General features: G+C 42.2%; 1 protein-coding gene across 2 annotated transcripts in view; it reads right to left on the bottom strand.

Annotated features, from left to right (window-relative positions):
- Positions 1-12,574: 12,574 nt before the first annotated feature.
- LOC141052332 (uncharacterized) overlaps positions 12,575-15,974 on the bottom strand; it is a 357,130-nt gene continuing 353,730 nt past the window's right edge. Inside the window, exons 4-8 of one of the 2 annotated variants that reach the window (XM_073549549.1) lie at positions 15,331-15,391; positions 15,171-15,251; positions 14,854-15,049; positions 14,072-14,231; positions 12,575-13,961 (exon numbers count right to left, since the gene is read on the bottom strand). In XM_073549549.1, the coding sequence (XP_073405650.1) occupies positions 13,040-13,961; positions 14,072-14,231; positions 14,854-15,049; positions 15,171-15,251; positions 15,331-15,390 (1,419 nt within the window). In that variant the 5' untranslated portion in view covers position 15,391 and the 3' untranslated portion in view covers positions 12,575-13,039. Of the gene's footprint in view, positions 13,962-14,071; positions 14,232-14,853; positions 15,050-15,170; positions 15,252-15,330; positions 15,853-15,974 lie in introns of those variants that run through there. The other variant, XM_073549550.1, reaches the window with a different exon arrangement.

The raw sequence follows: 15,974 nt of genomic DNA, 5'->3' as shown, positions 1-15,974 counted from the left end.
AAAAAAGTTATGGCTCTGGAAAGAAGGGGAGGGAAAAATGAAAATGCAAAACCAAAAATACCCCTGGTCGTTAAGGGGTTAAGTAATAAGAATTTATGTTTTTGGCATTAAAATGGGCACTGTAGGTGTGTTTCCTGTCCTCCATTCCCTGCCGACCTTGGTTCCCTATTGACCTGCATTGGGTTTCGTGTTTCAGTCGGCCTTCGACTTTTCATGATAATTGGTCAATTTCGTTCCACCCGACTTTTGAGAAAGTCGGGTTTCATGAAACCCGACTCGACCCGAAAAAAGGCAAAGTCGCTCATCTCTAATAAAGACTTCTGTTTTATTCAGCCCTTTTACAGATTAGGCCAGGACTGGGCAATTAATTTTTACATGAGAGACTGACTGTTGGGGAAGGCTAAACCAATAAGCTGAATTACTACAGCTAAATATTAACATATTAATAATTTTGATTGTGTAACTTAATGTTGAGCAAAATTAAGTATGCTGACATCCCCCTATATACCGCAAGAGCCCACACACAGCACCCTATGTATCATAAGAGCCCATACACAGCTCCGACATACAGTATGAGCCCCCACTTAGCCTTCTATATACAGTATAGACCCCCACTTACCCTCTTACAGTGGAATGTCAAAGTTTGGGCACCCCTGGTCAAAATTACTGTTACTGTGATAACACATTTCTTTGTATTTCAGTCAAAAAGACATATATTTTAAATCTTTTACATTTAAAAAATTACAATAAAAGAAAATGGGCCGATGTAAAAGCTTTGGCACCCTGTGTGTTTACCAGGTAGCACCCCTTTTGTATCACTTTTTGTATCCAGACAAGAGTCTTTCAATTCTTGTTTGATGGATTTTCATCCACTCTTCCTTGGAAAATTCTTCCAGTTCTGTGAGATCCCGGGGTCGCCTTGCATATACTGCTATTTTGAGGTCTAAGAAAAAACACTAGGGAGAAAGTAGTGCAAAAAGGGTCTTATCTAACATTAAAATTTTTTAATCAGATTGTGCTAACCTGATCCGCAGTAATAAGTGCTTTAAGTTTTGGTGTTCGTATGTACATACCAATGGCGCTAAGGCGTACAACCACAGAACACAAAGCAGCAAGTATTAGGACAACACACCACTCAAATTGTCTCCATAAAAATAATAATAAATAAACCTTGTATAAACTTGCGCTAATTAAATGTGTCCTGGTTAAAAAACATAAGATTGAAAGGAGATATCCTATGAAGAGATCTGTTACCTTTAATGGAGCTAGGACTAGCGAGCACGGAGAAGAGTCTTCAGAAGACAGATAAATGTCCAGGTCCTTCCCAAAGATACTCCCCGACACAGCGATATATAAAGTTACTGGAGCTAAAGGGTGCTTCCTCCTAGCATGCCACCGACCCGGCTGGTGACTGGCGTGCAGCTGGAGGTATATCACGGCAGGCTGTAGAGGTAACAGCCGCCACTTGCAAAAACAAGCCTGCAAGGTCCGAAAATACATTTGATCACTGTGGCCATAGAGAGCTCTATTTTAATGTCATAAGTCCATAGGACTTGGTTCTAAAATGCATCAGACTTGTTTAGATGTTTAGATGTTCTTTTGCATACTTCTGATGCTGAAATTTATGGTGAGGACGCAGCAGAGGTTTTCTTATGATGACTCTTCTATGATGAGCAGGTTTGTGCAGATGTCTCTGAACAGTAGAACAATGTACCACAGCTCCAAAATCTGCTAAATCTTACTGAAGGTCTTTTGCAGTCAAGCGGTGGTTCTGATTTGCCTCTCTAGCAATCCTGCGAGTAGCTCTCACTGAAATTTTGCTTGGCCTTCCAGACCTTATCTTGATTTCCAATGGTCCTGTTAACTGCCATTTCTGAATTACATTACAAACTGAGGAAAGGGAAAGTTGAAAATGCTTTGCTCTCTTCTAAGGCTGTGTTCACACACAGCATTTTTTTAGCAGTATTTTTAGCGTTTTTGCCAATAAAACCACTAAAAATAAGCTTCCCATTAATTTCTGTGCATTTTGCACTTTTTGTGCATATTGATGGGTTTTTTACCGCGAAAAAAATGCATCGCGGTAAAAAACGCAGCATGCTCATTAATTTCGTGGATTTTTTCACGCTTCTGGCTAGTTCAATGCGTTTTGAAAACGCGCCGGAAAAAAACACATCAAAACCGCGCAAAAAACGCAACGAAAACGTGCGGAAAATGCGAAGACAAAAAAGGCGCGGTTTCTGGGAAGGGAGTCAGGTTTTTGAGCAGAAATTTTCTGCTACGTGTGCACTTAGCCTTATAGCTTTCTATGGCTTTGTGGACCTCCATCATTTTCTATTTCTGAGTGCTAGGCAGCTGCTTGGAAGAACCCGTGTCGGCTGTTTTTTGGCACAAGGTTAGGGTATGTGCACACGCTGCAGATTTTGCTGCAGAAAAGCTGCGGTTTTGAATCCGCAAAAAGAATTGACATGTTAATTCTTTCTGCGGATTCGCTGCGGTTTGCCACCTATTCCATTGTCCAGGTGTCAAACCGCAGGGGAAAACCGCTGGCCAATCCACAGATAAACCACAGGTCATTTTACCTGCGGTTTTACCTGCGGATTCGCACAGAAAATTCCGCTGGTAAATCCGCAGCGTGTGCACATAGCCTTAGAGGAGGCTGAGTTTTTAAAGCTGTGAAATTTGCATCACCTGGCCTTTTCTAATAATGATGGTGAACAAGCCATAACCCTAACAGGCTAATTAAGGTCTGTAACCTTGGTTAAAGTTATTTGAGCACACAAATCTCCGAGGGTGAACAAACTTTTGCTTCTGCCCATTTTCCTTTTTGAAATTTTTAAAATGTAAAAAATGTAAATTTATTTTTTTGCTTAAAATGCAAAGGAAATGTGTCATTAACTTTAGGCATTTTAGAGATCATTTCATCTTCAAATTGCTTAACTGTTCACAATAACAGTAATTTTGCCCAGTGATGCCTAAACTTTTTCATGTCACTGTGCTGTATATACAGTATGAGTCCTCACTTAGCCTCCTATATACAGTATGGGTCCTCACTTGGCCTCCGATATACAGTATGAAACCCCACATAGCCTTATATATACTGTATGAGCACACATAACCTCCTATATGCAGCATGAACCCCACATTACCTCGATATACACAGTGTGGGCCCCACATAGCCTCCTATAAACAGTATGAACCACAAATAGCCTCACTATGTACACTTTGAACCCCAAATAGCATATTATATGTGCCTCACATAGCCTCTTATATAAAGTACTAGAGAGACAGAACACACGTACATATTACCGTATAGGAGACGCAGAGAGTACACTTTACTGTACTGGAGGAAACAGAACACACGTACACATTACTGTATAGGAGACGCAGAGAGTACACATTACTCTACTGGAGGAGACAGAACACATGTACAAATTACCGTATAGGAAATGCAGAGAGTACACGTTACTGAACTGGAGGAGACAGAACACACGTACATATTACCATATAGGAGACGCAGAGAGTACACGTTATTGTACTGGAGGAGACAGAACACACGTACATATTACCGTATAGGAGATGCAGAGAGTACACGTTACTGTACTGGAGGAGACAGAACGCGTACATATTACTGTACAAGAGGAGCTAAACAGATATGGACGTCACTCGTACGTATTCTATAGGAGGTGATGAGATCTATACGTATTACTGCAGGGGGTAACACAGACACCTGTACATAATACTCTATAGGCTTGAGCCTTTTCTCGTGCGGGAGCTCTCCATGGTTTCCCCACATAACACTCGTACTTATGATATTCTACGGAATTGTGCACCTTAATTTTTTCTATAGACCCCAGTGATCCACAGGAATTAAGTAATGAAAAATCAGATTATATATATATATATATATATATATACACATACTAGCTGAAGAGCCCGGCGTTGCCTGGGCATAGTAACCAACTGTGGTTAGTTATAACAAATTGTAATGATTATATTGCACATGAAAATCGTGCATCTAATCCTATCCTGTGTGATACTGACTGCTGAGCCGTGTATCTAATACTATTCTGTGTGCTACTATGTGCTGAGCTGTGTATCTATTCCTATCCTGTGTGATACTGACTGCTGAGCTGTGTATCTAATCATATCCTGTGTAATACTGACTGCTGAGCTGTGTATCTAATCCTATCCTGTGTGACACTGCCTGCTGAGCCATGTGTCTAATCCTCTCCTGTGTGATACTGACTGCTGAGCTGTGTATCTAATCCTATCCTGTGTGATACTGACTGCTGAGCTGTGTATCTAATCCTGTCCTGTGTGATACTGGGCTCCCCCTGCAGTCTGTGTCAGAGGGTGGTCTGTGTTTGCACTGTAATAAATTGTGTTATTTCCAGCTTTACAGAAGGACGATAACACCATAGAAATGATAAGAATAATAGGCCTCAGTTACCACAACTGTCTACAAAGAAAACTGTTGCTGATAGCAACCAATCACAGCTCATTTTTCATCTTTTCAACAGCTCAGGGACAGCGTGGCGAGTTTTGAGTGGCGACTTGTGTGTTTCGACTTTTATGTGGCGAGGTTGGTGTATGTGTGGTGAAATGTGTGCTGAGGGTAGTATATGTGTTGAAGCATGTGGTAGTGTGTGGCACATTTTGTGTGTGTGTTCATATCCCCGTGAGTCGTGAGTATCCCATGTCAGGGCCCCACCTTAGCAACTGTATGGTATATACTCTTTGGCGCCATCGTTCTCAGTCTTTAAGTCCCCCTTGTTCACATCTGGCAGCTGTCAATTTGCCTCCAACACTTTTCTTTTCACTTTTACCCCATTATGTAGATAGGGCAAAATTGTTTGGTGAATTGGAACACGCGGAGTTAAGATTTCACCTCACAACATAGCCTATGACCCTCTCGGGGTCCAGACGTGTGACTGTGCCAAATTTTGTGGCTGTAGCTGCGATGGTGCAGATGCCAATCCCGGACATACATACATACATACATACATACACACCCACTTTGAGCTGTATATATTAGATGAGTCCCACAGAGCCTCTGCTATACTGCAGGAGCCCCAAATAGCTTTGGATATACAGCATGAGCCCCAAATAACCTCTCATATACATGTACCCACATACCTCTGATATACAGCATGTGCCCCATATAGCCTCTGATATACAGACTATGGCCAACATAGCCCCATATGTACATAATGTGCCCCACATAGTCCCCTATATACATAATGTGCCCTACATAGCCTCTGATATACAGCATGTAGCCCATATAGCCTCCAATATACAGCTTGTGCCAACATAGCTTCCTATATACAGTATATGACCCACATAGCCTGCTGCATACTGAATGTACCCAACATAGCCTCTGATATAAAGATTATGCCACACATAGCCTCTGATACAGAGAATGTGTTCCATATAGCTCCTCTATATACATAATGTGCCCTGCATAGCCTTTGTTATACAGCATGTGGTCCATATAGCCTCTGATATACAGTATGAGAAACCCATAGCCTCCTATATACAGTATGAGCCCCCACATAGCCTCCTTGCTACACTTTCTCACAATCTTTTGAAGGATTGCTGCAGACAGGTTGTTCTAAACATCTGGGAAAACTAACCACAGATCTTCTGTGAAGGTAGGCTTGCTCAAATCATTCTGTCTCTTTATCTAATCCCAAACAAACTCGATGATGTTGAGATCATGGCTCAGTGGGGTCAAATCATCACTTCCTGGACTCCTTATTCTTTTTCATGCTGAAAATAGTTGTTAGTTACATTCGCTGTATGTTTGGGCTTCTGACATTCCAAACTGATTCAGAATCGAATTAATTCTTGCACTTTGGTTTAGAAGAAAACTTCCATCTTCCTCTCTCTGGATTTGGATTCCTAGATAATATGTCACATTTCCAAGGTCTTTCGTTTCAAAATGCTGTTTCAGAATTTCAGCCATTTTTCCAATTTCTGCGTCTTCCTGATGAACTACAATCACATTGTCCACATATAAGAGAATATACATCCACTTTCCATCTGTATATTTTGTGTATAAGCATGGATCTGCTTGACCTCTTTTAAAACCTTCTTCCAACAAGACCTTATTCATCTTGGTATTCCATGCTCTTGCTGATTGCTTAAGACCATAAAGGGATTTTTGTAGTTTGCAAACAAGATTCTCTTCACCCCCTTTTACATAACCTTCAGGTTGAGTCATGTATAAGTCCTCCTCAATGTCACCATTTAAAAAGGCAGTTTTATATCCAAATGACTGACATTCATCTTTTGTACAGCAGCTACAGCTAACAAAGCTCTGAACGTGGTCTGTTTGGCGACTGGAGCAAACGTAGAATCGTAATCTTTGCCATACTTTTGAGAATATCCTTTTGCCACCAACCTTGCTTTAAATCTGTGGACTTTACCTTCAGAGTCATATTTAGTTTTGAAGACCCACTTGCACTTGATTGCCTTTTTTGCCCTGTGGCAGCTTGGTGAGTTTCCAAGTTTGAAGTTGATGAAGCGATTTGATTTCCTCATTAGCAGCATTGATCCACTTTGTTCTTTCATGGACAGGTAGTTCTTGCATTTCATCACATGACTGCGGCTCTGATTCAGTTAGTGTCTTGACTATGTAGGATAGACGTTTAGCTGGTACGCCTCTGTTTGATCTTGAAGATCTCCTGATTTCAGATTCACCTGATTTTTCTGTTGTTCCTTCAGTGGTTGAAGAATCCAGCCAGACCTCTACATCCTCCTTGTTATTGTCTTGTAATTGTGACTTCAGCTGGACTACTGGCGTGATGTCACAAAACTTGGGGGACACAAAGTTCTCATCAATCACTACATATCTACTTATTGTGACCTTGTTTGTTTCTGGGTGTAGTATCCTATAACCTTTCTGGGTTTCACTGTAGCCTACCAGGATCCCTTCCTTAGCATGAGATTCCCACTTAGTTCGCCTTTCTTTGGGAACATGTACAAGCGCTTTACTTCCGAATATTCTTATATGATGTAGTTTAGGCTTTCTGCTGTTCCATTGCTCAAACGGAGTTTTCTCTGTAGCTTTACCTGGTAGTCTGTTATGAAGATAGCAAGCTGTCATGATTGCTTCACCCCAATATGCTGTGGGCAGATTTGCATCAAACAACATACTTCTTCCACTTTCACAGAGTGTTCGGTTCCTTCTTTCCGCGACACCATTTTGCTCAGGATTGTATGGTACAGTGGTCTGAAATAGGATTCCATTTTTCTTTAAAATGCTCTGTGTCTCATTACTTGTGTATTCAGTCCCATTATCTGCACGTAGAATCTTTGGCATTCTCCAAAATTTATTATATACCTCAGCTAGATATACTTCAAGTTTCTCTGGAACTTCTTTCTTGCTGTGAAGCAGATGGACAACTGTATATCTTGAATGATCATCAATAAATGTGAGAAAATATCTCTTCTTCCCAGGAGTCTGAGTGCTCATTGGACCACAGACATCTGTATGTATTAAATCTAGTGTCTGTTCTGTTCTTGTAGTTCTTCTCTTAGGAAAAGCTTTTCTAGACATTTTCCCTTTGATGCAGCTAGTACATTTCATTATCTGATTACATAGATCAATTGTAATGTCCTCACCTAGTTGCTTTTGAACTAACTTCCTTATTGCTTCTGGGTCTCTGTGAGCTAGGCGCCTATGCCATACATGAATGCAGTTATTGTGCCTTTCTTCCTGAGCAGTGTACACACACTCTTTGCATTTAAGCTGGTAAAGTTCATTTGTGATTTTTCCTTCTGCTAGTGTGTGGCCCTCTTTTGAGATGATGCAGCTATCATGCTTAAATGTAACTTAATTTCCTTGTTTTGTGAGTTTCTTCACAGATAGTAAATTACTCTCAAGACTAGGCACATAGAGCACATCTTTTACTGGGATCTTCTTGCTTTGTGTTGGTGAGATTTGACAATCAATATAACCATCCCCTATACCTTGTGAAGTCATGTACTGACCATTAGCCATAATCACTTTCTCTGACTTACTTTGGTTAAGCTTAGAAAAGAAGTCCCTGTTATTAGTCATGTGACTAGTTGCTCCAGAGTCTATACACCATGCATGCTTTGATGTATTTACACTGACAGTAAATGCAGTTTCAGTATTCACAGAATCATTTTCTGCAGACACAGCACTTTTAACCCTTTGAAGACTGCTTTGCTTTTTCAGCTGATTCATTCTTGCTTTCCAGACTCTGCAGTCGGTTTTCAAATGTCCTGATTTCTTGCAAACAAAACATTCACGTGTTTCGTTTAGGTGCTTTCTGTTATCATTTAGATTTTGTGTCTGTAAGGCTAATTTCACACTTGCTTTTTTTTGCAGCGCATTTTTAGCGCAAAAAAAGCATAGAAAAAACGCATACAAATGCATACAAACGCTGCGTTTTTTTCAAGCATTTTTATGCGCATGCAGGAAAAAAATGCAGCATTTTTATGCGTTTGTATGCGTTTTTAGTGCGTTTGCTTTTTTTACACATTTTTGGTCCACACCCAAAAAAAAACAAAAAAAGCATTCAACAACACACAAGACCAATGAGACGTCAATGTCGGTGTGGTATGTTAATATATAGACCCTGTCTACAGTATTCTTCAGATTTGCTTGAGTCTTCTCGTGTCAACATGGATCTGCGCTGGAAGAGTTTTCACTTCAACTTGGATTTGGATATCGCGATGGCTCAGGCGTATGCAGTTGCTTGCCATGAACAAAGGAAGAGAGAGAGGCAGCGAAGACGGCAGCGGCTGCGTGTGTGGATACATCCGATTGTTGAACTCCGGGAGAGCCATGGGGCATACCACACCCTCTACAGTGAGCTACAGGCAAACCCGGAGAAATTTACAGATTATATCCGGATGTCCCAAGAAAGCTTCATGGATTTGCTTGCTCGTGTCCAACAATCCATCTGGAGGCAGGACACACAGCTCCGTCGTGCGATTCCTCCTGAGGAACGGCTACTGGTGACATTACGGTACATAATATTTAAAAACCAAGGGGTGCGGTCTGATGGGTTTTTTTTAAATGTAGTATTCAAAACCTTGGGTAATTAGTTATCGTGAATGTACTAATATTTTATTTTATAGTATTACAAAATAATATACAGTTATGGCCAAAAGTATTGACACCCCTGCAATTCTGTCAGATAATACTCAGTTTCTTCCTGAAAATGATTGCAAACACAAATACTTTGTTATTATTATCTTCATTTAATTTGTCTTAAATGAAAAAACACAAAAAGAATTGTCTTAAAGCCAAATTGGATATAATTCCACACCAAACATAAAAAAGAGGGTGGACAAAAGTATTGGCACTGTTCGAAAAATCATGTTATGCTTCTCTAATTTGTGTAATTAACAGCACCTGTAACTTACCTGTGGCACCTAACAGGTGTTGGCAATAACTAAATCACACTTGCAGCCAGTTGACATGGATTAAAGTTGACTCAACCTCTGTCCTGTGTCCTTGTGTGTACCACATTGAGCATGGAGAAAAGAAAGAAGACCAAAGAACTGTCTGAGGACTTGAGAAACCAAATTGTGAGGAAGCATGAGCAATCTCAAGGCTACAAGTCCATCTCCAAAGACCTGAATGTTCCTGTGTCTACCGTGCGCAGTGTCATCAAGAAGTTTAAAGCCCATGGCACTGTGGCTAACCTCCCTAGATGAGGACGGAAAATAAAAATTGACAAGAGATTTCAACACAAGATTGTGCGGATGTTGGATAAAGAACCTCAACTAACATCCAAACAAGTTCAAGCTGCCCTGCAGTCCGAGGGTACAACAGTGTCAACCCGTACTATCCGTCAGCGTCTGAATGAAAAGGGACTGTATGGTAGGAGACCCAGGAAGACCCCACTTCTTACCCCGAGACATAAAAAAGCCAGGCTGGAGTTTGCCAAAACTTACCTGAAAAAGCCTAAAACGTTTTGGAAGAATGTTCTCTGGTCAGATGAGACAAAAGTAGAGCTTTTTGGGCAAAGGCATCAACATAGAGTTTACAGGAGAAAAAAAGAGGCATTCAAAGAAAAAAACATGGTCCCTACAGTCAACATGGCGGAGGTTCCCTAATGTTTTGGGGTTGCTTTGCTGCCTCTGGCACTGGACTGCTTGACCGTGTGCATGGCATTATGAAGTCTGAAGACTATCAACAAATTTTACAGCATAATGTAGGGCCCAGTGTGAGAAAGCTGGGTCTCCCTCAGAGGTCATGGGTCTTCCAGCAGTACAATGACCCAAAACACACTTCAAAAAGCACTAGAAAATGGTTTGAGAGAAAGCACTGGAGACTTCTAAGCGAGTCCAGACCTGAATCCCATAGAACACCTGTGGAGAGATCTAAAAATGGCAGTTTGGAGAAGGCACCCTTCAAATATCAGGGACCTGGAGCAGTTTGCCAAAGAAGAATGGTCTAAAATTTCAGCAGAGCATTGTAAGAAACTGATTGATGGTTACCGTAAGCGGTTGGTCGCAGTTATTTTGGCTAAAGGTTGTGCAACCAAGTATTAGGCTGAGGGTGCCAATACTTTTGTCTGGCCCATTTTTGGAGTTTTGTGTGAAATGATCAATGTTTTGCTTTTTGCTTCATTCTCTTTTGTGTTTTTTCATTTAAGACAAATTAAATGAAGGTAATAAAACCAAAGAATTTGTGATTGCAATCATTTTCAGGAAGAAACCGAGTATTATCTGACAGAATTGCAGGGGTGTCAATACTTTTGGCCACAACTGTACAGAAATATTAATTTTACTTCTTTCTCTGTTCACAGATTCCTGGCGACTGGAGAAACCCTATCTTCACTACACTTCCAGTACCGTATTGGAATCTCTACCTTGTCTGGAATTGTTGCGGACACCTGCCGGGCTCTCTGGAGTGTTCTTTGTCCAGAATTTATGCCCCTGCCCACCGCTGAAAAGTGGATGGAAATTGCTGACAAATTCTGGACAGTATGCAATTTCCCCAACTGTTTGGGAGCTGTTGATGGTAAACACATATGGATCATCAAACCCAAAAGAACAGGATCTGAGTACTATAATTACAAAAAGTACTTTTCAATAGTACTCATGGCCATTGCGGATGCCGGATGTATGTTTGTAGCAGTGGACATTGGAGCATTTGGCCGTGGTAATGACTCACAGGCTTTTAAAAACTCAGACATAGGCCGGAGGTTGTATGGCAACCAATTTAATTTCCCTATGCCACGGCCTCTTCCTCACACCGAAGCTCCGCCACTGCCCTTTGTAATGGTTGGGGATGAGGCTTTTCAAATGTGCGCAAACTTACTGAAACCCTACTCCAGCCGGGACTTGGACCACACCAAAAAAAATTTAATTACAGGCTGACCAGGGCAAGAAGAACTGTTGAGTGTGCTTTTGGGATTCTTGTCTCAAGATGGCGAATTCTCGGCACAGCCATAAATCTTAAACTTCAAACGGTCGATGAGGTGGTGAAGGCGTGTGTGGTTCTACATAATTTTGTGATGGCTAAAGAGCACCCGACCTTTGAACTGGACGATGATGCTCCTAACCCATTGCCTGAATTCACTCAGCACCCTCTCAGGTCATCCGTTGAAGTTGGCCAAATGAGGGACCAATTTGCGGCCTACTTTATTTCTGATGTAGGACGGGTGCACTGGCAAGATGAAATGTTGTAAGAATGTTTTCGTTTGTTTATGGTAATAAAAAACCTTATTTGATACCATTACTGAGTGCACTATATTTTTTACACTCCAATTAAATAAAAAACTTCCCATGTATACCTGTGAATTTTTTGATGTTCTCACACCTGGGCAGGTAAATACACATATGAGTTAAAATGCAGCATTGCTAGTCTGCGTGAAATATATTGGAACGTAAGCAAAGCTGCAGGTTAAATCTGATGTGTACCAGGCCATGATTGAGTTATTATGCTAGGCCTTGATATTTAACACATGATTATACTAGGCCTTGGTATTTATTATACTAGGCCTTGGTATTTAACCTATGACTATACTAGGCCTTGGTATTTAACATATGTTAGTTACAAATGCCTAGTATAGTCATATGACTATACTAGGCCTTGGTATTTAACATATGACTATACTAGTCCTTGGTATTTAACACATGATTATACTAGGCCTTGGTATTTATTATACTAGGCCTTGGTATTTAACCTATATTAAATTAGCTCTCATATTTAACCTATATTATACTAGGCCTTGGTATTTAACCTATGACTATACTAGGCCTTGGTATTTAACATATGTTAGTTACAAATGCCTAGTATAGTCATATGACTATACTAGGCCTTGTTATTTCACATATGACTATACTAGGCCTTGGTATTTAACATATGACTATACTAGTCCTTGGTATTTACCACATGATTATACTAGGCCTTGGTATTTATTATACTAGGCCTTGGTATTTAACATATGACTATACTAGGCCTTGTTATTTCACATATGACTATACTAGGCCTTGGTATTTAACATATGACTATACTAGGCCTTGTGTACGGCGCAGTGTGTGTGAGCGGCGCCAAAAACATTAATCAAACTTTGTTATGGTGAACCACAAATGTAAATTTATTTTTAACCACAAAAATAAAAAAAAAACTTTATTTTTTTCTGCGTTTGGGGGCAGATGGTTGCAATTTGGGGGTGTGCAGGGAAGATGCAACACTTGCAGTTGAAGAAGAAGTTTGAAGGGAAGGGGCAACAAAACTTGTGGGGGAAGGTAGTCCAGTTAAGGGAATTAAACTTGAAACACTTGGAGGAGAGGAAATAGGTTCAGGTACATTTGTTCTAAGTGCATGTCGCCGTAAGCATGTCTGTCTGGACCTACTTGGGCCCAATGCCCGCCTTGATTGATTTCGCCTTGAACTTGGGGCAAATATTGAATGTAGGTCCCCCGTCTGCTGCTGTGGCTGCTGCTGCTGCTGTGGCTGGTGCTGTGGTGGCTGCTGCTGCTGTGGCTGGTGCTGTGGTGGCTGCTGCTGCTGTGGCTGCTGCTGTGGCTGCTGCTGCTGCTGTGGCTACTGCTGCGGTGGCTGTTGCTGCTGTGGCTGCTGCTGATGCTCTGTGTTGGCAGTGCTCGTCCTTGCAGGAGGACTGGTGGCGGCAGTGATGGTCCAGGTTTGCGGAGTGGTGGTGGCAGGGCTACTACATGTTGTTGTAGCGGCAGGGCTGTTCCACGTTTGCCTAGTGGTGGCTGTGCTCCACGCATGCATGGGGGTGGCGGTGGTGCTCCAGACAGGAGCAGTGCTTGCCATGGTGGTGTTGGTGAGGTGACCAGCTGCACTCTGACTTGTGGTGGTGTAACGGTGGGTGTCCTGGCTTTGAACAGAGGTGTCCGTGCAGTGATATGCAGAACAAGTCGGTAGTGAGGTGAAGCGAGTCAATGGTGGCACAGGTGGAAATGACACCACTGACTGCTGCCCGTACCGATTATGCTGCATAGCCTGCAAGAAAGCATTGTTGCAGGCCTGCAGCACATTCAGCTGTTGCTCAGGACTAAGGTGTTCCGCCATGCCCTTTTCAATCTTACTAAAAAAATGGTGCGCTGGTCTGTTGAGGTCGGCCTCCAGACGGTCAAGGCGCTGTTCGACAGAATGGAAGCAGTATTCCATGTGGTTAAAACCACGTTCCATGAGTGCAAAACCGCTTTCCACTCTGTCAGACAGCGACTTGAGGCTGGCATTAAAGGCCTCGCTCAAGTGCATAAACTCAGGCAAGATATTCCTGTCCAAGGCCCTCTGCCGCTGGTGGGTAGTGCCCGCATAACCAGTGGCAGAGACCTGGGACAGGGGAACACCTGATGGACCAGCTTCCTGGTCACCAGCTGTCTGTGTGGCTGACCTGCAAGGTGCTTCCTGGCTGTCGGATGGCTGGGACGGGTCAGAGGACGTCCGAGGAAGGACCGCTCCAGGGCCAGGTTGCAGGGTGCTGCTCCAGGTGCTGTGGAAGAAAGGAAAATCATTACTACCATGCCTTTACAAGAAGCATCAGCTGTGGATTAGAAAAACACAGATTAATAAAAATAAAAACCAAAAATTTATAATACTTACGATCTGGTGGCAAGGACCGGTCTTAGGAACTGCAACGCGTGATAGTGACGGTATCTAGTTCTTGTCCTTGACGCAGATCCACTGCGAACCTGGCCCTCAGCACGAACATCACTGTTGAAGCGGTCCTTGATTGAGCGCCAACGTGTTCGGACTTTGTCCACTGTTGGAAAAAAAAAAACAACAACATGTCACTTGTGTTTTTGATGCACGACATATGCTATCACTAAACCCAACAGTGACATCAAGGAGAACAGTCACTGCGGCACAATACAGCAATACAATACTCAAAACAGTCACTGTAGAGCCCGATGACACTGTTGGGTTTCCTGCTAGAATATATCTAGCACGAAACCCAACAGTGACATCAAGGACAACAGTCACTGCGGCACAATACAGCAATACAATACTCAAAGCAGTCACTGTAGAGCCCAATGACACTGTTGGGTTTCCTGCTAGAATATATCTAGCACGAAACACAACAGTGACATCAAGGACAACAGTCACTGCGGCACAATACAGCAATACAATACTCAAAGCAGTCACTGTAGAGCCCGATGACACTGTTGGGTTTCCTGCTAGAATATATCTAGCACGAAACCCAACAGTGACATCAAGGACAACAGTCACTGCGGCACAATACAGCAATACAATACTCAAAGCAGTCACTGTAGAGCCCGATGACACTGTTGGGTTTCCTGCTAGAATATATCTAGCACGAAACCCAACAGTGACATCAAGGACAACAGTCACTGCGGCACAATACAGATCAGGGAAATACTTACTAAACGCCTTTTTGGAGGATGCAGTGGCACTGTCCCAGCCATCCATCAACGCTGCGGCCACCTCATTCCATAGCCGCTGGGTCACCACATTGTCCTTGTACAGCCGGTCACGGCTGTCCCACAACGGGGCACGCTCCTGGACCAGGCTGATGAGCTGCTCATTATCCAGGTAGACATCTTCATCCCGTTGTGGAACCTAGACAAAACACATTCATTATAATCAAATTTAAATTGAATAAAAAGTAAAAAAAAAATACAGAAAAGATGAAAAATAGAAGATAAAAAATAAAGAACATTACAAATCATTTGATACATACATTCCGTATCACCACCGGGACTTGGCTTCGCTGCTCCTGCTCTTCGCCCTCAGTAGTCCCGTCCGCAGAAGATGACGATGTCTTAAAAAAAAAACCCCAAAAAACGTAAGAGATTTGGAGTAGCAGAAGATATACTTACCAGATGCCCGAAAATAATCACCTCACGGTCTGCTTGCACCAATTCCTGCCGCGATGGGGAATATTCTGATTCCGAAGACATACTTCATGTAAAAATAATAAAAATCATTAGTACATACACAATTTAAAAGGACAGGCATACGATGTAATAATATTCACATTCTTGACGCTGATAGAAGATGGGTTCGTTGCTGAATGTCTGCTCTCCAATCTGTCACTGTAGCTGTGGTACAGTGTTGGCAGACACCTCCTTTTTTTTGACTTTTGAATTTCATAACTTGTCTAAATAGTGGACACCAAAAAAAAACGCAGGGCTAAAAAAATGCATACATGCGCATGCCAGTGCGCACGTATGCGCATCCGTAGGCCATAATGGCCTTTTTTAGCGCAAAACGTGCGCATACGTGTGCATGCGCTTTTTTGAAGTGGTTGGGCAAACCAAAAAATGCAACATGTAGCGTCTGGAAAATAAAATCGCACACCACAAAAAAAACGCAGCGCATGAAAAACGCATACGTGCGCATGCCAATGCGCACGTATGCGCGCCCATGTTAAATATAGGGGAAAAAAGAGCATGCGCACGTATGCGTTTTTTTCCAGCGCAAAAAAACGCAAATGTGAAACCAGCCTAAAGCAGATTCTGCATCGCATGTTCTGCTGTTTACA

Source organism: Dendrobates tinctorius, unplaced genomic scaffold (assembly GCF_039654945.1).
Source record: "Dendrobates tinctorius isolate UK_male_01 unplaced genomic scaffold, ASM3965494v1 ptg000159l, whole genome shotgun sequence".
In the NCBI taxonomy this organism is placed as follows: domain Eukaryota; kingdom Metazoa; phylum Chordata; class Amphibia; order Anura; family Dendrobatidae; genus Dendrobates; species Dendrobates tinctorius.
This window is presented reverse-complemented; position numbering and strand designations above follow the sequence as displayed.